The sequence below is a fragment of the Felis catus genome, chromosome B1 (assembly GCF_018350175.1).
Source record: "Felis catus isolate Fca126 chromosome B1, F.catus_Fca126_mat1.0, whole genome shotgun sequence".
Classification (NCBI taxonomy): domain Eukaryota; kingdom Metazoa; phylum Chordata; class Mammalia; order Carnivora; family Felidae; genus Felis; species Felis catus.
Genome location: NC_058371.1, coordinates 59346037 through 59368842, shown reverse-complemented (window position 1 = coordinate 59368842; position 22806 = coordinate 59346037). Strand labels below are relative to the sequence as shown.

The 22806-nt window shown below is 35.3% G+C and overlaps 1 protein-coding gene across 5 annotated transcripts in view; it reads right to left on the bottom strand.

The window, feature by feature from the left end:
* Positions 1–22806, bottom strand: part of CBR4 (carbonyl reductase 4) — a 97811-nt gene that overhangs the window by 67180 nt on the left and 7825 nt on the right. For 3 of the 5 annotated variants that reach the window (XM_023252688.2, XM_003984869.6, XM_019828729.3), the window contains one exon: positions 8227–9699. The exons of the other annotated variants lie outside the window; for them this stretch is intronic. In XM_023252688.2, the coding sequence (XP_023108456.1) occupies positions 9521–9699 (179 nt within the window). In that variant the 3' untranslated portion in view covers positions 8227–9520. Of the gene's footprint in view, positions 1–8226; positions 9700–22806 lie in introns of those variants that run through there. 5 annotated transcript variants of the gene reach the window in all.

Below are 22806 nucleotides of genomic sequence, written 5' to 3'. Positions count from 1 at the left end.
TCCAGGGTTACTTCAACAAACAAATCAAAGCACACCTGCTGGAAAGTCCAAACAATCCACCACTAAGAGCAGTGGGATAGAGAAGCCAAATACACAACAACTTAGTGCACACTCCAAAAACACTTCCTAGACAGTCTATGACCCCTTTTTAATATAGTAGTACTTGCAGGTACAGGACACATAACAAGATATTAGAACACTTAAAAGACAGAAACATAGCCAAAATGATGACACAGAAGAATTCTCCTCAAAAGAAATTCCAGGAAGAAATGACAGAGAATTGCTCAAAACAGATAAAACAATATACCTGAACAAGAATTTAGAATAATGGTCACAAGACTAAGAGCTCAGCTTGAAAAAAGCATAGAAGACAGCAGAGAATCTATTTCTGCAGAGATCACAGACCTAAGAAATAGTCATGATGAATTAAGAGGTGCTGTAAATGAGATGCAAAATAAACTACACAAAGTGAGAGCAAGGATGGAAGCAGAGGAGGGAATAGGTGAAATACAAGATAAAATTATGGAAAATAATGAAGCTGAAAAAAAAGAGAGAAAGGAAACTACTAGACCATGAAGAGAGAAGTAGAGACCTATATGATTAAATGAAACCAAATAATATCCATATAACACGTGTTGCAGAAGAAAAGAGAGAGAAAGGGGCAGAAGTTTAATCGAACAAGTTATAGCTGAGAACTTCCCTAATCTGGGGAAAGAAACAGACATCCAAGTCCAGAGGCACAGAGAACTCCCTTCAGAATCAACAAAAACAAGTCAATGCCATGACATAATCATAGTGAAACTGGCAAAATACAAAGATAGAGAATCAAAAGATCAATCAATCAATCAAGATCAATCAAAAGATCAATCAATCAATCAAGATCCATCTATATGCTGCCTACAAGAGACTCATTTTAGACCTAAGGACACATGCAGATTGAAAGTGAGGGGACAGAGAACCACCTATCATGTTATTGCAAATTAAAAGAAAGACAGAGTAGCCATACTTATATCACATAAACTAGATTTTAAAACGAAGACTGTAACAAGAGATGAAGAAGGGCACTGTATCATAATTAAGGGATCTATCCATCACAAAGAGCTAACAATTGTAAATGTTTATGCCCCCAACATGAAACACCCGAATATATAAATATATTGATCACAAACATAAATAAATGGATAGATAATAACACTGTGTAGGGGACTTTAATACTCCACTTACAACAATGAACAGATCATCTAGGCAGAAAATCAATTAGGAAACAATGTCTCTGAATGATACATTGAATGATACACTGAATGATACTTAACAAATATATTCAGAAATTTTCATCCAAAAGCAGCAAAATACACATTCTTCTCAAGTGCACATGGAACATTCTCCAAAACAAATCACATACTGGGTCACAAAACAGCCCTCAACAAATATAAAAGGATTGAGATCATACCATGCATTTTTCAGACCACAACGCTATGAAACTTGAAATCAGCCACAAGAAAAAATTTGGAAAGCCTCCAAATGCATGGAGGTTAACATCCTACTGAAGAATAAATGGCTCAACCAGGAAATTAAAGAAGAAATTTATATATGGACATAAATGAAAATGAAAATATGACAGTCCAAACCCTTGGTGTGCAGCAAAGGCAGTGCTAAGAGGAAAATACATTGCAATTCAGGCCGATGTGTGGAAGCAAGAAAGGTTCCAAATACAGAACCTAACCTCACAGCTAAAAGAGCTAGAAAGGCAGCAGCAAAGAAAGCCCAAAGCCAGCAGAAGAGAAAATAATAAAGATAACAGCAGAAAGAAACAATATAGAATAAAAAAATTATAACAGATCAATGAAACTAAGAGCTGTTTTTTTGAGAGAATAAACAAAATTGATAAACCCCTAGCCAGACTTCTCAAAAAGAGAGGAGACCCAAATAGCTAAAATCACAAAAGAGGAAAGATCACAACCAATACCACAGAAATACAATTATTTAGAGAATACTATGAAAATTTATATGGCAACAAACTGAGGCAATCTGGAAGAAATGGACAAATTCCTAGACATCTACACACTACCAGAACTCAAAAGGTAAGAAATAGAAAATTTGAATAGACCCATAATCAGTGAAGAAATTGAACTGGTTATCAAAAATCTCCCAACAAATACGAGTTCTGGGCCAGATGGCTTCCCAAGGGGAATGCTACCAGACATTTAGAGGAGAGTTAATACCTGTTCTTCTCAAGCTGTTCCAAAAAATAGAAATGGAGGGAAAGCTTCAAGACCCATTCTATGAAGCCAGCATCACCTTGATTCCCAAACTAGACAAAGACCCCACTAAAAAGGAGAATTACAGAACAATGTCCCTGATGAACATAGATACAAATATTCTCAACAAGATACTAGCAAGTTGAATTCAACAGTATGTTAAAAGAATTATTCACCATGATCAAGTGGGATTTACTCCTGGGCTACAGGGCTAGTTCAATTAATATATTGATTAGTATATTGATTAGTGCAAATCAATCAATGTGCTACATCACATTAATAGAAGAAAGGATAAGAACCATATGATCCTATCAATAGATGCAGAAAAAGTATTTAACAAAATACAGCATTCTTTCTTAATAAAAACCGTCAAGAAAGTTCAAATGGAAGGAACATTCCTTAACATCATAAAAGCCATATATAAAAGGCCCACCGCTAATACCATCCTCAATGGGGAAAAACTGAGAGCTTTCCCCTGAGATCAGCCAGGGATGTCCACTCTCATAATGTTGTTGAACATAGTGTTGGAAGTCCTAGCCTCAGCAATCAGACAACAAAACGAAATAAAAGGCATTTAAATTGGCAAAGAAAAGGTCAAATTTTCACTCTTCACAAATGGCATGATACTCTGCATGGAAAACCTGAAAGACTCCACCAAAAAACTGCTAGAAATGATACATGAATTCAGCAAAGCTGTAGGACATAAAAATCAATGTACAGAAATCAGTTGCATTTCTATACACCAATAATGAAGCAACCAAAAGAGATATCAAGGAAATGATCCCATTTACAACTGCACCAAGAACCATAAAATACCTAGGAATAACCCTAACCAAAGAGATAAAAGGTCTGTATGCTGAAAACTATAGAAATCTTATGAAAGAAATTGAAGAAGACACAATGAAGTGCAAAACCATTCCATGCTCATGGATCAGAAGAACAAATACTGTTAAAATGTCGATACAACCCAAAGCAATCTACACATTCAATGCAATCCCTATCAAAAATAGCACCAGCATTCCTAACAAAGGTAGGATAAACAATCCTACAATTTGAATGGAACCATAAAAGGCTCTGAATAGCCAAAGTAATGTTGAAAAACAAACAAACAAACAAACAAGGAGGCATCACAATCCCGGACTTCAGCCTGTATTACAAAGCTGTAATCATCAAGACAGTATGGTATTGGCACAAAAACAGACACATAGATCAAGGGAAAAGAATAGAGAACCCAGAAATGGACCCACAAATGTATGGCCAACTAATCTTCGACAAAGCAGGAAAGAATATCCAATGGAAAAAAAAGACAGTCTCTTCAGCAAATGGTGTTGGGAAGACTGGACAATGACATGTAGAAGAATGAAACTGGACCACTTTTTTTATATCATACACAAAACTAAATCCAAAAGGGATGAAAGACCTAAATGTGAGACAGGAAACCATCAAAATCCTACAAGAGAAAACAGGCAACAACTTCTTTGACCTTGGCCACAGCAACTTCTTAATTGACATATCTCCAAAGGCAAGGGAAATAAAAGCAAAAAGAACTATTGGGACCTCATCTAGATAAAAAGCTTCTGCAAAGCGAAGGAAATAATCAGCAAAACTAAAAGGTAACCTACAAAATGGGACAAGATATTTGCAAATAACATATTGAATAAACAGTATCAAAAATCTATAAAGAAGTTACCAAACTCAACACCCAAAAAACAAATAATCCAGGGAAGAAATGGGCAGAAGACATGAATAGACACTTTTCCAAAGAAGACATCCAGATGGCAAAAAGACACATGAAAAGATGCTCAATATCACTCATTATCAGGGAAATACAAATCAAAACCACAATATGATACCACATCACACCTGTCGGAATGGCTAAAATTAACAACTCAGGCAAATACAGACACTGGCGAGGATGCAGAGAAAGGGGAACCCTCTTGCACTGTTGGTGGGAAAGCAAACTGGCGCAGCCAGTCTGGAAAACAGTATGGAGGTTTCTCAAAAAGTTAAAAATAGAACTACCCTATGACCCAGCAATAGCACTACTAGGAATTTATCCAAAGGACATGGGAGTGCTGATTCATAGGCACATATACATCCCAATGTTTATAGCAGCACTATCAACAATAGCCAAATTATGGGAAAAGACCAAATATCCATCAACTGATGAGTGAATAAAGAAGGTGAGGTATAAATGCACAATGGAATACTACTTGGTGATGAAAAGAATGAAATCTTGCCATCTGCAACAATGTGGATGGAACTGGAGGGTATTATGCTAAGTGAAATAAGTCAGAGAAAGACAGATATCATATGATTTCATTCATATGTGGAATTTGAGAAACTTAACAGACAACCAGAGAAGGGAAGGAAAAATAAGATACAAACAGAAAAGGAAGCAAACCATAAGAGACTCTTAAATACAATGAACAAAATGAGGGCTGGTGGGGTGGGAAAATGGGTGATGGGCATTGAGGAGGGCACTTGCTGGGATGAGCACTAGGTGCTGTATGTTAGTGATGAATCACAGGAATCTATTCCTGAAGCCAAGACTACACTGTATGTTAGGTAACTTCACAATAAATAAAAATAAATAAAATAAAATATTAAAAAATAATAAAAAAAAATAACCACTATAGTTATGGTAAAAAAATAAAAGATGCCTCCAAAGAAGGCATACAGATGGCCAACAGGCTCATGAAAAGATGTTCATCATCACTTATCATCAGGGAAATGCAAATCAAAACTACAAGGAGATATCACCTCATACCTGTCAGAATGGCTAACATCAACAACACAAAAAACAAGGGCTGGTGAGGATGTGGAGAAAAAGCAACCCTCCTGCCCTTTGGTGGGAATGCAAACTGGTGCAGCCACTCTGGGAAACAGTATGGAGGTTCCTCAAAAAGTTAAAAAAAGAACTATCCTAAGATCCAGCAATTGTACTGTCTACCCAAGAAATACAAAAACACTAAATCAAAAGGATACATGCACCCCTATGTTTATAACAGGATTATTTCAAACAGGCCAGATTGGAAGCAGCCCACATGTCCACTGACTGATAAATGGATAAAGATTTTATTATACACACACACACACACACCCCTCAACATCAAAACCCCAAATAATCCCATTAAAAATGGTCAGAGGACCTCATTCAACATTTTTCCAAAAAAGGCATACAGATGTCCAACAAACATATGTAAAGATGCTCAACATCACTAATCATTAGGAAAATGCAAATTAAAACCACAATGAGATAGCACCTTACACCCATCAGAACGCCTAAAATCAAAAAGACAAGAAATAACAAGGGTTAACAAGGATGTAGAGAAAAATGAACACTTGTACACTGTTGGTGAAAATGTAAATGGGTGCAGCCACTGTGGAAAATAGTATGGAGGTTCCTCAAAAAACTTAAAATAGAAATACCATATTATCCAGTAATTCTACTACTGGGTAATTATTTAGGGAAAATGAAAATACTAATTGAAGAGGATATACGCATCCCTATGTTTATTGTAACATTATTTGCAATACTCAAAATATAGAAAAAATCCAAGTGCCCATCAGTAGAGGAATGGATACACAAGATGTGGTATGTATATATACATACATACATACACACACACACACACACACACACACTGGAAGATCACTCAGCCACAAAAAGGAATCAGATCTTACCATTGGTGACATCATGAATGGACCTAGAGGGTATTATGCTAAGTGAAATAAGACAGCGGAAGACAAATAACACATGATTTCACTTATATGTGGAATCAAAAACAAAACAAACAAAAAATAAAAACATACCCCCTAAATACAGAAGTCAAGCTAATAGGAGGAAGTAATCAAAATGGGTGAAGCAGAGTGGGAAGTACAGGCCCCAGTTACAGAATGAATAAATCACAGGAATGAAAGGTACAACATAGGGAATACAGTCAATGGTTTTATAATTGTGTTGTATGGTGACAGATGCTACAGTTGTGAATATAAAGTAGTTGAATGACTATGTTGAATTGCTGATATTAACATAACATTGTGTGTCAACTATATACTTCAATTAAAAATATTCTTTTGAAAAAAAAAAGTTCTGCAGGTAATACTGATACTACCCTTATCTCAACTATTAGCCCAAGAATTCTAAATTAAATTTCTGGTAATTATTCAAACTAAGGTCTATTGCCTAAGAGAAAATAGTTGATTGGCTTAGCATAGCAAGTTCAGGTTTTTTTTTTTTTAATGTTTATTTATTTTGAGAGACAGAGAGAGAGAGAACAGGGGGAGGGGCAGAGAAATGGAGAGAGAGAATCCCAAGCAGGCTCCTCACTTTCAGCTAAGAGCCCAATGGGGAGCTCAAACTCCCAAACCATGAAATCATGACCTGAGTCAAGATCAAGAGTCAGATGCTTAACCAACTGAGTCACCCAGGTGCCCCACAGCAAATTAAGTTTTAAATTGAAAGTAAGCATCAAAATTAGAGATAAATGACCAAAAAAGATAAATTACCAAAAAGTAAATCATAGGGATTTGATCAAAAAAGAATATTCCAGGATACATACTAAGAGTCAGAACAGATATATCTCAATAACTATCACCAACAACAGGACAAAGTAATGGACTGATGATCTTAAACCAAAAAATCATAGTGGTTTAGGGAAGCCTGGGTGATTCAGTCTGTTGAGCGTCTAACTCTAGATTTCAGCTCAGGTCATGATCCCGTGGTTGTGGGGTTGAGCCCCAAGTCAGGCTCTGCGCTGAGCTTGGAGCCTGCTTGGAATTCAATCAATATTTGGTTTCTTAATTAGCTAAATGAATGAAAACACCATATGGTCTTTATTCCCAGGAGCTCACAATGTAGTTGAAAGATGAAATGAATATTAAAAAAAACTTCATTATTAGATAATTTGAATATAGTTGACCCTCAAACAATGCAGGGGATTAGGAACACTGACCACCTGCACAGTCTTAAATCCACATATTGTGATACCCAAAAACTTAATCATTAATAGCCTACTGTTGACTAGAAACCTTCCCAACAACATAAACAGTGAGTGAAAACATTTGTGAGCTATATGTATTATATTCCGTATTCTCACAATAAAGCTAGAGAAAATGTTAATAAAATCACAAAATACATTTACAGTACTATAAGATATCCATATATAAGTGGACCCACATAGCTCAAACTCATGTTGCTCAAAGGTCAACTGTATATTTGCCAAGTTGTTAAGAATTCACTGAAGTTCTTGAATGGCTGCGCATAAAAAACACCTGCCAACTGATTTGAGCAACAGGATGCATGCATTAAATTGCAAACTCTACCAGGTCAGAGGGAGTAGGAGAATTCGCCTGGAATGGAACAGTAAAGGCTTATTTTACCTATTTCAAGATCTCTTCCAATATTCTACTAGTTTGTTATGACCTGGGTGAGGGGGTGTAACAGTTAAAAAGGTTTTATTTCTTGAAGTACAAATACACACACTTAAAGGTTAAATCTATCTGTAGCTTTAATGTCATTAAGTCAGTGAAATGTATTGCTTTCTTCCTAATCACCAGTCAAATCACCCTCACTGATGATTTCAGAAGATGTGATATCCAGAGAAAGAAACTCAAACCTATGTGGGATGTTATAAAGAAGAAATGCAGGTAGCTAAAGGCCTGCAGGTGAGGCAGCATTAGAAAAATGGCCTACTCCTCTCCATAACCTCTCCTACCTTAAAAGCATCAGCTACAACACTGGAAACCATCCAGACTGCTCCATTTCTTTTATGCACCTGGAACTGTTAATGCCTGATAAAATCCAAGTACTACCATGCTAGCATTTAGTAAACAATTTGATTAGTGACACTCATTTTACTCACACTAATTAACTTTCCTACTTCCTAAATAAACTTCTTTAAGTAAAGATTATGTTGAAGATAAATTTAAAATAATTTTTTTTAAGGAATCAGGAAGCTTGACATAGAAATTAGATCTGACTTTATTACTTTTTATTTTTTATTTTTATTACTTTTATCACATTGCATTTATTTAGTACATCCAATTCACACCTTTGCACTGACTTGCAATATAAAATAAAATCTGTTTACATAAAATAATGTTCAGCTCCAATAAAACTTACTTTTTAAAGTGCAGTAAATATCTAAACCATATTTCAAAATGATAAATAATAAAAATCAACATGAATCCAGTGACATTTAAAATATCACACTATTCCCCAGAAAAGAATTTGATGCAAAACAGATGTTGCCTGATATTTCAGTTTGTGTCTTCCATTCTCGGGCAAATATTTTCTTTTAAAATTAATGCTTTAACTGTTCCTTATAAAGACATCTTATTCACTGTTACTGCATATTTACTTAAAGTATCATTTATGCTATTCATAAGTAATTATTTCTAAAATTTTATAATAAAAATTATTACATTCACTCATACAAAATATTCTGAATTTTTAAAATGTCATAATTTCTTACACTGTTTTTAAGTAGTCTGCTAAAATTAGTGTTTTGAGGATAAAAAAAACACACCCAAAAGAACTACTTCTATTTCCTAAGTTGATAATATCTATGTAGCTCATTACTATACGAGATATTAAAACCTGAAGGGTTATTATTACACATCACTTTGAGAAATTCTATAGGATGGATCAACTGTACCACACTTGTATTTGTAAATTATTTTGCCCAGCTGCTTAATCAGGAGTAATGCACTCAAAGAAATTGGATTCTAAATTTATGCCTGTATCTAACTGATGTTTTTTTCCAACCTGTATAAAAATTGATCTTCTAAGGCATATGTAAAAGGAATACAATGTTTAACTTTGGCAGGACTGCTAAAATACTGACAACTAACCAATGCCCTATAAATACTCTTATCTTAGCAATGGCTCACAAGGTTAACTTCTAGAGAATTTTGCCTGATACAATGAAATAATTCATGACCATCAGACCATATAATTTTTGCCACTTTCGCAACAAAATATGTAAATTAAAATAATGTCTGTTTATAGCACTTGCAAATGTCTATATGTTAAGATTGCTACAACCTATAAGGTTCTTAGCATTTAGAAAACACAACTGGTCACACACTGTTCTTTTTAGACATATTCATATAAAAATGGAAATAGTATTTGTAGCATCAATAAGTTTGATTAGCAAATGTCACCCAAGTAGGTATCAACAGCCCAAATACAAATAAATCAACAGCCCAAGTGTGCCTTTGATTATAATCACTATTTTAACTGAATAATCTGTAAATTATATCATGAGTTGTAATCCCCCATCCACTACCAGAACATGCCCTGTAACATATGGTGATTCTAAAAGAAACACAACCGCATGTGCCACGTCAATAGGTTCTCCAAACCTCCCAAGAGGGATAATTTTCTTTAAATGTTCTTCTTTCAGGTCTTTCGTCATATCTGTATGAACAAATCCTAAAAGAAAAATGTTTATTTAGTTGACACTTAGAGACACTAAGACATCTGAGCAATTCTAAATAAAAATCAATTTGCATCAGAAAGTTTGAGATTATCAATAAACTTGTTTAGGAAATACAGAGTTCCGCTAGCAATCAAGCATGTTCATTAAGTTTAATTGAATAACACCAAAATATTTGACTCCCAATTATTTCGCCCAATTCATAGCACAATACAAGTGGGTAGATACAACATGAATAAAAATTTCATTCCTTGGGGAACCTGTAGTTTATGGAAGAAACGCTCCCTTGTTCCCCTAAATATAATAAAAGGACATCTGATGAATATCCTTATATATAAAGTATCACAAAAAAGTAATTTTTACTTGATTGAGGGTAGAGGGGTAGTAGGGTTAGAGGGAAGAAAGGTGGTGACATGAACTGATTCGACAGTTCTGACAAAAATTAGTTTCATTTGCTATAGCTAAGACAGTTGATCAGAAAGACCAATATTTCCAATATTCATAAGAAAAAAATCTTATGGGATGATCCAATTCTTTTTTTTATAAAGTTTATTTATTTAGGGGCGCCTGGGTGGCGCAGTCGGTTAAGCGTCCGACTTCAGCCAGGTCACGATCTCGCGGTCCGTGAGTTCGAGCCCCGCGTCAGGCTCTGGGCTGATGGCTCAGAGCCTGGAGCCTGTTTCCGATTCTGTGTCTCCCTCTCTCTCTGCCCCTCCCCCGTTCATGCTCTGTCTCTCTCTGTCCCAAAAATAAATTAAAAACACGTTGGAAAAAAAAAGTTTATTTATTTATTTTGAGAGAGAGAGAGAGAAGGGCGGGGGGGGGAGAACAAGCAGGGGAGGGGCAGAGAGAGGGAGAGGGAGAGAATCTCAAGCAGGCTCTCAGCTATCAGGGCAGAGCCCAATGTGGGGCTTGAGCTCATGAACCATGAGATCATGACCTGGGCCAAAATCAAGAGTCACAGGCTTAACTGACTGAGCCACCCAGGCATCCTTGAAAAGATCCAATTCTGATGCAAGCATAATACATTGTAAATTCAAAATTTAACATGGCATTGGTATATGAAATAAAGCTCAAAAAGAACATGTTCTAACGTGTAGAGGTTTATAGTATAAAGTACTATATATTACGCAACCAATTCTAAATGGTTCATACTGAAGATATATGCAAGAATTCTAAATTTATTAAGAAAATCTTGTGAGACTAGTCTGAGACAAATACATATTACCAATAAAGTGCTCAATTACATAATCACTATACTGTATAGTATTCAATCATTTAAACTTTTAAAAAGAAAGCAAATAATTAACCCTCAGGAAATTAACAATAGAAAAGATCTTTAAAATGTTAAGGTCATGAAAAATATATGGACTAAAAGTCAGACATGTGAAGTGAAACTTTAACGTGCAATCTCAAGAATACAGTTTTCAAAGTGGCTTATGTTAAAATTAAATTTGTCGGGGCGCCTGGGTGGCGCAGTCGGTTAAGCGTCCGACTTCAGCCAGGTCATGATCTCGCGGTCCGTGAGTTCGAGCCCCGCGTCAGGCTCTGGGCTGATGGCTCAGAGCCTGGAGCCTGTTTCCGATTCTGTGTCTCCCTCTCTCTCTGCCCCTCCCCTGTTCATGCTCTGTCTCTCTCCGTCCCAAAAATAAACGTTGAAAAAAAAAAATTTAAAAAAAAAAAATTAAATTTGTCACTCAAATTGTAAATCAACCTAAATACAGTGACATTTTAAACTATAAGGATAAATGTGAACTAAACACTATACTGAAAATTAACATTAAGTCACTTGTTTATTATGTAATACTATGTTATTATTTAATTGTTCTTTGCCTTAGATTTCACTCATAAATATCCAAACAGTTTCTGAAAAGTCTTATGAGAAATAATCATAGATTCTTCTATCACAAGGCCTATGACAGTGACAACTTTATTAGGGGAAAACCAGAGACAAATTGAATGTCTTTCAAAAAGGAACTGTTTAAAGAAATCATGGTATATCCACATGATAGAACAATATGTATCTATGAAAAATGATGCTATAGAAGAACATTTAAAAGTGGAAAATAATATTTGCATATTAAAAAGGTGGTTACAAATGCATTATCCCATTATTAAAAAGAAAACAAAAATATATATACTAACAAAAAAAGTCCCACCAAAATATTAACAGTGGTTATCACTAATTACTAGCATTACAAGTAATGATTTTTACTTTCTTCTCTGTACTTGTCTGTACTTTCCAAATCATCTACAACAGATATATATTATTTTGGTATTCAAATAAAAAGTTACTGAAAAAGATGCACAGTACTAACTTCAGATGGTCTGTAATGAGGGCCTGGAATAACAAAATAATTTTACATTGTGAGATTTCACTGTGAAATAAGACAGTGAGACTTCACTGTTTCATTGTGAGATTACACTGTAAAATATGACCTCTTCTGCTACTACATTTATTTAAAAAGTCAGCAACATTTCCTTCAATCCCTTTCATCTTTAAGAACAATGAGATGGCCAGAGGAAAAAAGAATAAAGAGAAGCAGCTGACACAGATAACACTGGATAACCAGCCTCTGCAGAATTTCAAGTGAACTGTAAATGAAACTTCATCTACAGTGAAGAGTCAGAATGATCAACAGGCAATCCAAATTACCTTAAAAAGCACTATCACGGGACTGCTTGATATCCAAAGTTTTAGGTCTTTGGACACACTTATTTTCAAAGATACCTCAGAGTGTATTCGGGGAAAAAAAAAAACCTATCTCACATGTTTAAGAAGTTGAATGCATTAGGGGCATCTGGGTGGCTCAGTCGATTAAGCACCTGACTCTTGATTTCAGCCCAAGTCATGACCTCATGGTTCATATTTTGAGTCCCGCCACTACCCCATCAGGTTCTGTGCTGACAGTGTGGAGCCTGCTTGGGATTCTCTCTCTCTCTCCCTCTCTCTATACCCCCTGTCCCCACTCACGCTCATTCTGTCAAAAAAAAAAAAAAAAGAAAAAAAAAGCTGAAGGAATTAAAATTATGAACGTAACATTTAAAAGACATTATTTTCTCAAAGAGTTCATAATACACTTATTTTAATCTAAGGTTGTTTTAATTCTGGCAAAACTGGCATGTTTCTCCACTAACTCTCAAAGCCCTCAACAGAAAATCAATAATGTGTTTTAATCTTAAAAAAAAAAAAAAAAAAGAAAGGAAAGAGAAAAAACTCAAAAAAACTACAGTAAAAATGGTTTGCAAGAAAGACCCTGTGACAATCAGTTAGCAAATCCCAGGCTCAACTTCTAACTGGTCCTAGTAACTTTTTCTCAAAAGCAGCATTTTGTGGTAAAAAAAAGACCCTTGGATTAGGACACATTAAACTAGATTCTGGTTCCCTGCTCTGCTAATACTATCAAAGCTATGACCTAAGCAAAGTCATGTACTATCTAAAACTGTATGACTATTTCTGTATCATATAATAAGTAGATTGAAAATGATGGACCTCTGAGATTTCCTTTAGCTCTACAAAACTATGATTCAAAGACGAAAAGTATGCCTCATTAAATGACTACTTAACTTGAAGATTAGGAAAGTGGGCTCCCCTACAAGGACCCTCAAGTCGAATAGCTCCAATTCAGGAAGCACTGATGCTAATTCTAGGTTTTTATTCATTCTGTGTGGAAAGAAACTCATTTGCCCAGCTTCCGGCTGGATATCAGTCCTTATGGGTCTGTCCTTTTGGAGACAAAGAATAAGGCCACACAATCTGTGAGAGGCCATTTGAAGGCATTCCGCCTTGGAAAAAAAAAAAGACAGATCTAGAACAGAGCATGAGGTACTGAAAAGCAAATCTTAGATTTAAATAGTGAGACAAGGTTTTTTGGGTTTTGTTTTGTTTTGTTGAGAGAGAGAGAGAGAGAGACAGAGTGAGAGACACGAGCGCACGCACAGGGCAGGGGCAAAGGGAGAGGGAGTAAAAGAATCTTAAGCAGGCTACGCGCCCATGAGTGAGATCATAACCTGAGGCAAAATCAAAAGTTGGACACTTAACCAGCTGAACTACCCAGGCACCCCAAAACAGTGAGACAATTCCAGTGAGGTGAAAAGAAGTCTTATGCCACAGATATGGGCCATGAGGGCAGACTATAGTCTTCCAAAAAACAACCAGGTAAGTGAGATACATGGAACAGAAAAAAGTATCTTGAAGCTTTTGAGAAGATCTTGTTCAACTTTACAACCTGGATTCAGCCCTGCTACAATCTGTGTCCATGTTAGGTCGAATCTGAGAAGGAGAGAGATGTGTGTCCCCTGAATCCAGCAATGATTGCAAGAAGTCCAGAACTGAGATCATGATGTTCAAACACCCACCTTACGTGAAGATTTTCCCTCTACTGCTCAAGTTTGGATAAGGGTGTTATTTCATGAAGGGAAGTTTGCACAGATTCTCTCCAGGTCTTTGTTTTGTTTTGTTTAAATATGAAATTTATTGTCAAATTGGTTTCCATACAACACCCAGTGCTCATCCCAAAAGGTGCCCTCCTCAATACCCATCACCCACCCTCCCCTCTCTCCCACCCCCCATCAACCCTCAGTTTGTTCTCAATTTTAAGAGTCTCTGTCTTTGAATGAATAGTTATAATGACAATCCTCATGGGATCCCTGAGGATCCCATAGCCATCCCTGAACTCTACACCGAAAGCCTAAAATAAAGTAGGCATGAGAGGCCAAGTTGAAAGGAAGGGATGAATTCACCAATACTGGCTTTTCCTCTTTGAATATGATGTTTGATATTGAGACCAAGAACAGGTCCAAGGAACAAGAACCTTTCTCTCGTCACTATCAGCAGCTTTTTTAATTAATAGACTTATTTTTAGAGCAGCTTTAGGTTTACAGAAAAATTGAGCACATTACCCCATTTTTCCCCAATTATTACCATCTTGCCTTAGGGTAGTACATTTGATGATCCAATATTGATACATTATTAAGTAAAGTTTGTAGCTTACATTACATATGGCTGGTATAATAATTGTATCCACCATACAATATAATAATTGTATCCACCATACAATAGCATAAAATAAAATAATTTTATTGCCCTAAATATCTGCCTTCAGCTTTTAAGAATTCATGTATATCATCACCAAATTTATCAGAAATCAAATAAAAAACATGTAGCTAGTCTCTAATGATAAGCTACTCCAGGCTCTACCAAATTTCAATGTCATTTTATGCTATAGCTCATGAACCGTGTGATCCTCATTTAAAAATATATTCACAACCCAAGACACTGACCGCATATAAACAGCCTGTTGGATTCTCTATCATATATCATAAGACCTGAGCAGAAATATTAGTAGTCCTTAAACATGCTCATTTTTGTGCTTGTATTGCACAAACTGTGCTCTCCCCTTGGCCCCACAGGCCTCTCTTCCAAATCATTATTACTTTATTTATAAAGTTCTGGAAATGTAGCTCTCCTACTTGCTTTACTATATATGTATTTACAATGCCTTTCAAGCTGGGTTATAAAAATTACAAACTACCAGTAGGTGCCACTGTCTAGCAAATGATGTTACTGATCACTTGGGCAATTCAGGGTTTCCAGCTAAATACAAAGCTGTCACTCCTTAAACAGATAACTGAAATGTATCCTTGTACTAAGTCGAGTGCATGTCTTCCATTTTAGTTCCACAAACATGACAACACACTCAGTAAATTGTTTTTAAAAAGGTACAGATATACTCTTCCTCATAAAATCATGTACATGGTTCTTGTCCGATGAGAATTTATATTTGATAAATTCTAAAGAAAACATATTTCTTTTATCCATTTTTGGCTAGCTATATAAATAAACAGCATCTCATTTCCATATCTGTTGGTCACTACTTTAGTTTTGAAAGCTTTTATGTACAGCACAGACCATGTATTTAAATAAGATGCCAGGAATTTAGCCTATCACCAGTATTAACAATTGTGGGATGTAAACTAATTGATACACCTACCAGCTCAGGTATCAAGTCTTTGGTATATAGAAAGAATTAAAATAACCCCAGACACTTTTTTTAAAGAAGAACAAATAAGGTTGTTGTCAGAAACTAGACTAAGATTTTAACCAGAACAAATTTCGTATGTCTTAATATTATGTTTGTAAAAGCATATAGGAAAGCAGTGTGAAAAATCATCTCCATATCAAGTGGCATATTAAGAGCACCAAAATAATATCTGTTTTGAGTAGCTACAAAGCTTATGCAAGCATTTGTCAACAAGATTTTCTCCAAGTAGTAAATGTAAAAGCTCTTCAACTTAAAAAGGGGGGAAAGGGTAGACACTTAAGGTATCCTACACAAATAAATGCAATGCTGTACTACTTGTCAAAACTTAAAATGCATATACCCTTTGAGTCTTGGAAGTTTCATTCCCAGGATTATACTCATATACTCATACATGTACAAGATAAATTGCACACAGGTACTGTCACCACATTATTAGTTATAATGGCAAAAGATCAGAAGCAACCCAAATGCCCATCAAGAGGCAACAGGTTAAATAAATTATGGTACACCCCTAAGACAGACATTATTGTCTTTTAATTCAGCCACTAAAAGTGATACAGCAGTCACATAAGACCACATATTGTATGATTTCATTTATATGAACTGTATCAGAATAGGGAACTCTACAGAGACAGAAAGTAGGTTATAAGTGGTTTCTAGAAGCTGGGGAGATTGGAGGGAAATGGGGAGTGAATGCTAACGGCTACAGGTTTCTTTTGGGATGATGAAAATGTTCTAAAATGTATTGTGGTGATGATAGAACAATTCTTTGACTATACTAAAACCACTGAAGTGCACACTTTAAATGGGTGAACTGCATGACATATGAGTTATACTTCCATAAAGCTGAGATTTTAAAAATGTAAAGCAATTCTATATAGAATAATTTGGAATCAACTCCAAGATACACTACTGCACTATGAATAAAGCCAAGGTACAGAACTCTACGAACAGCATGATACAATTTGTGCTTTCTTTTTATATATATATTTATATATTCACATATTGTATATTCACATAAATACAGATTTATATTTTTATATATTATATGTATTTATACACACACACATACTTTATTGGGTTGTGTGTGAAATACTGAAGACTCTAGTTAACTCTAGTGGTTGCTTTTGAGAAAAGAAACTAGATTAGAGAAGACTCACTTTTCAATCTATGCCTTTTTATACTTTTGAATTTTGTACCATGTTTGTGTTATCTACTGAACACACGTTTTTAAAGTTATGTACCCCTTACAGTTTCAATTTATCAAATATTGTTTTTCATATTCAATATTTTCTAATCAGTGAGATTTATCCATGATGAGAAATTTATTTTATATTTGAATACCAAAGCTTAGTAACTAACTGATCTTTAAAAAGTCAATAATATTAGGCAGGGATTAATGGCCTAATTTATTATTTTCCCTTTCTTGCTTTTTCTGTTATGATTTGCTTCTTAATTGTTTTCCTTAACTGGAAACTCCATTTGAAGGTGACCAGGAAAACTGACATAAGAAGAAACATATTTGTTAATTCTGAGGTTTGTCAGTTCTATTAAAAGACATAACAAATCTGGTTGAAATTACTACCCAAAATAAATAAATAATCCACAGAATCAATTTAATTCTTCTACTTCCACTTACACTTCACTTCTGACCAATAAACATATTCAGACTATGAATCCTGCTAAATATGTATCCCCAACATAAGAAAGGTTACCCTATGAAATGGCCACATTTTTAGCAATAAGGTTTTTTTTCTGTAGTACAAATTGGCACTGGAAAGTAAAATCTTTAGGAAAGGCTATACAAACACACTTCCATTAACACTCATAAAAACTTCCCTTTGTATACAAACTGGATTCCCACTATTTAGTCTGTTGCCTTGACGACTGATTCACTTTGACAAAATTAAGCATTCCTTCTTCAGTGTTTCCACAGCATCACATATATATATATATATATATATATATATGTTCCTCTACTTTATATTCATCATACAGCATTGTAATTATTTGTTTACATGTCAGTCTTTGTCACTGTACTTAGCTCCTTGTAGCAGAAATATCTTACTCATTTTTTTTATAATTTTGGAACCCTTGCATATAGGAGACACTTCAGGAAATCTGCTGAGTTATTATTATGAGTTAGAAACACTTGCATTACCCTTAAATCATTCAACTTTTAGATCATCATGAACTAGAACTAACTCTTCACCACCCACACTACTGCAATCCCTAAAGGAGAGAAGCAAATACATACATCCCAAATCTCAAGTAATCGAGAATCAAGTAATTCTGTATATGGTTTAACTAAGCTAACACAAAAATCAACCAGGTTACATAAGCATACACAAACAGAAAGCAGTGTCAAAATGACTACAGGTTTTAGTTTATTTTCTTTTCTTTCCCCTGCCCCCCCAAAATGGCTGTATCAAAACCACAGTCATTTATCAAATGTTCATTGAGATGAAGTCACATTACAGAGCACAAGGGTTATCAGGACATTTTGACAATTCCCTGATCCCTGCTAGTTCAGCATCACTGACAAATAAAACACCAATTCCAATATACAAGCTGGAGTCATTAATGACTTGAAATGGAAAAGTGGCAAAGATCTATTCCAACCTAACACTCTCAAACAACCAACCAATGAACCAAAATGTCTTTTCTCATATAGATAATCAATTCTTCAATACCTACAGTAAGCTAGGACAAAGATCCCAAGGCTAACTGGCACAGGTATACAAAAACAATCATTTTATCCAAAAGCCAAGGAAATATCTATGCAAAACTTCTATCACACCAAAGAGTGATAATGTAGATTTGAGTTTTAGCACGTTTTTATCACCCTCTTTACTAATCCAGGTAATTTGTGTATGTTTTTGGTTTTTTTATATCCATTTACACTTTAGTTTACACTTTTTATAATAATGCCATGGTCTCATGTCCTTGGTAAGTTAAAACTTCTGTCTGTACTACCTACGATCTCCTGAACTGACAAATCACAAAGAACCAAGCTCTCCATTCTGCACCTCCAGTGAACAGCATTGCCACTTAATTCACATGAGAACTAACAGCTTGTTAACCAATCTGGTGAAATAATGGACTTGTCAAAATCTTTTTTTAAAAAGATTAAACATCAACTTTGTACAGCTCTTTCTTATTTTTTAATTCATTTTGTTATTTTCAAATTTGTACATTTAAATGGTTCTAACTTCCAGATAAAATGTTTTTTGATGTTATTGTGAGACTTCTTCATATTTTTGGGATACTGAACTGTAATGGTTTCTTAAAACTAGAGTCTATTTTGTTATACTGTCTGCTTATAAATTTATGGAATCCCAGATACTTGATGCAGCATCCGTAATTTTCATTTTTGGATTTCTAGCTGGATTAGTATTAATTTTATACATGTTTAACTGGTCTGTACACTTTGGGATGGTACTTGAGGAAGGTTTCTGACTAATCTTAAAGTCATTGTAATTAATACTTACCTATTCAACATTTCTGGCCCTATTTTGGCTGAAGAGTGACATATAGTTATGACCATTTTGCAGTTCATGTTTAGGAACTTAATATGTTTTTATGTAGGTATTCCAACTGCTTCTGTTATCCTGTGAACTAAACACACTGCATAGCACTGAGTCTTGTGATAGATGCTTATATGCTGCATTGTTTCAGTCCCCTCTGGGAGGCCTGTAACATCTGTAGATCAGAACAGAGACCAGAATCTATAATATGGTCCCTTTCTCAAACTGAGCAACTAAACCACTTCAAGATAAGCTTTGGCAAAAGTTTTCTCTTATAACTCTGTGCTCGCATTTTGTATCGTGAAAGTTGGCTTTATAATTATCTTGAAGATTATATCAACACACTGACACTTCATCCCTCTTTCCCTTTCCATCTTACAGATTATTTAGCATAATGTGGAAATTTAAATTGGAGGAAATTTTTAAAAGGGACTTAAGTGATCTGTAGAATGCTTTTGTTCATGAGTACAGATGGCTATTGAATAGAACTTGTTTAAAATTTCAGGCAATTAATTTGAAGACCAAAAAAACCAGATGTAAATTGTATATTTGAATTTATATTTTAAACCGTTAGCATAAGTTAAGAATTGGAAAATTTGTTTTGCCTTTACCAAACTACACTATTAATTCTAATCACTGTTTTAATATTTCCCAATTACCTATAACTGACAGACCAAGTTAATTGGCTTTGCATCCCATTTAATCCACCAGTATTTTCAAGCCATGAGGAATGCCCAAAGTCAGCACATTAAAAGAAACAGGTGCACAATAATGTTCTACTTGTTTTCTTGAGAAGTCTCTGATTTCTGTGTACTTAGCCCAAATCAAACTTGCTTTGTCTTACAAGTGAATTGCATCTCTGCTGGCTTGGTTTTTCCTACATATTTAACAAAAAGACAAGTGTTCCTGACAGATTTCCTACAGAAGGCTAGCTCTATTGCAAGTTTCCCACTGTGACTTCTACTATTTTGAAAATTATTAAAAAGCCACATCTATTAAACAGTCATCTTCATTGTTGGCCACTTCAACGTATGTCTGATGTTAGGAACCTTAGTTCCTCTAAGCAGTGCCTCATGCATATGTAATAGTACTTTCTGGTGCCAGGGTATTCACATTCTCATTTCTGTTACCATGTCCTACCACTTTCCTCCTCCCATGCCATTGCACAATGAGCCTCAGAGCCCCCATCCATTCGTTAAGGAAACAACCACAAATAAAATTGCTGTTAAAATCTTGCTACTTCATAGACTGACTTCAAAAAGGATGTTTCTTCCCCGAGTCTGTGTAAATATCTTTTTACCCTTCAAGTTTTTCTTTGTTTTGAAACTCTAACATGAATCCTGGGTAGTTCTCTGGGGTACAACGAAGTCCAGTGAAGAGCATCTTGTCTATTTTAAAAACAAACATGTGATCCCTAGCAATTCTTTTTCTGTCTGAATATTGACTTTCTAGAGAAATTACTACGTCAGTACATGACTGCTTAGTTAAATGTGCAAATGTCATCACATATGCATCCTTGTTTGATTATTCCTTCTGGTTTGTGCTGTTATTAAAAGCATATTTTATTATAGACCTATTCAAATATTTAAAAAAAAATTTTTTTCAACGTTTATTTATTTTTGGGACAGAGAGAGACAGAGCATGAACGGGGGAGGGGCAGAGAGAGAGGGAGACACAGAATCGGAGACAGTCTCCAGGCTCTGAGCCATCAGCCCAGAGCCTGACGCGGGGCTCGAACTCACGGACCGCGAGATCGTGACCTGGCTGAAGTCGGACGCTTAACCGACTGCGCCACCCAGGCGCCCCCAAATATTTTAAATATAAATAAGTATTGTTCCCATAAGATAAACTTAAGAAACATATTTAGGTAATAGATGCATTACTTGGAAAGTTCTGCTTTGACACTGACAAAGTCTAAATTAACTAGCAAATGTATGCCAATGAGCAATAAATCAATGGAATATTCCAAGAAGAGAGAGGACACTTAAAATGGAAATAGTTCTCCAATAGTCTACCATTTTGAATTGTTCAACTAGTGGATATGTTACCAATACTCACCCCCTACCTACCTTGAAATTCTTAACATTCAGCTCTTAAGAGTTCTTAATTTATAACTGATTTTTAAATGAGAAGTTTCTCTTGTGGTTTCAGTTTGAGAGTAATCATTTATTTAAAAATGCAATGTGGTTTATGCAAGCAAACTGGCATTACTCTTGGTCTCCTTCTTGAAGGTGGCGCACAGACTGGCAGTGTGGCCAGACGTAGCCATTTAAGTCCTGTCAAGATATAGTCATACCCTCACAAATTTCACTACCCAAGTATTTAATGAGGAGCCTCGGTGGCTCAGTTGGTTAAGTATTAGACTATTGATATGGGCTCAAGTTGTGATCTCAGAGTCATGGGATCAAGTCCCAAATCGGGCTCTGTGCTTAGTGGAGACCACTTGGGATTCTCTCTCTCCCTCTCTCTCTCTGCCCCTCCCCTGCACTCATGCATGCGTGTGTGCTCTCTCTCTTGCAGAATGAATAAATAAACCTTAAAAAAAAAAAGAATTTATTAATAGTGAAGAGTCCGTGCTCCTATTCTGATACTCTCTCAGAAGTGCCTGATGATGCTGATGTACTTACAAACACAGGAACAATCTTTGCTATTACTGTACAAAGCCATAAGTGTACATAAATTACGTTTAAAAAGAAAAACATAAAACTGGCACTATTTGAAGATGACATGATCTATATAGATATATATAAATCTTGAGGAGTCCACCAAAACCTACTAGAAGTAATAAATGAATTCAGTAAAGTTGCAGGATGCAAAACCAATACAGGAATGTGTTGTATTTCTATACACTAATAATGAACCAGCAGAAAGAGAAATTTAAAAAATAATCCCATTTACAATTATACCAAAAAGAATAAAATACTAAGGAATAAACTTAACCAAGGAGGTAGAAGACCTACACTCTGAACCCTATAAGACACTGATGAACGAAATTGAAAATGCCACAAATAAACGTAAAGATATTCCATGTTCATGGACTGGAAAAATTAATATTGTTAAAATGTCCATACTACCCAAAGCAATCAACAGATTCAGTGTGATCCTCATCATAATACCAATAGTAATTTTTGACAGAACTAGGGACAAAGAATCCTAAAATTTATAGGGAATCACAAAAGACCCCAAATAGCCAAAACAATCTTGAGAAAGAAGGACAAAGCTGGAGGTAATACAATCCCAGATTTTATACTATATTATAAAGCTACGGTATTCAAAGCAGTATGGTACTGGCACAAAAACAGACACATAGATCAATGGCACAGAATGGAGAGCCCAGAAATAAACCCATTCTTACATTGTCAATTAATCTGTGACAGAGGTGAAAAGAATATACAATGAAGAAAAGACCATCTCTTCAGTAAATTGTGTTAACTGGACAGCTACATGCAAAAGAATGAAACTGGCCCACTTTCTTACACAATACATAAAAATAAACTCAAAATAGATTAAAGATCTATATGTGACATCTGAA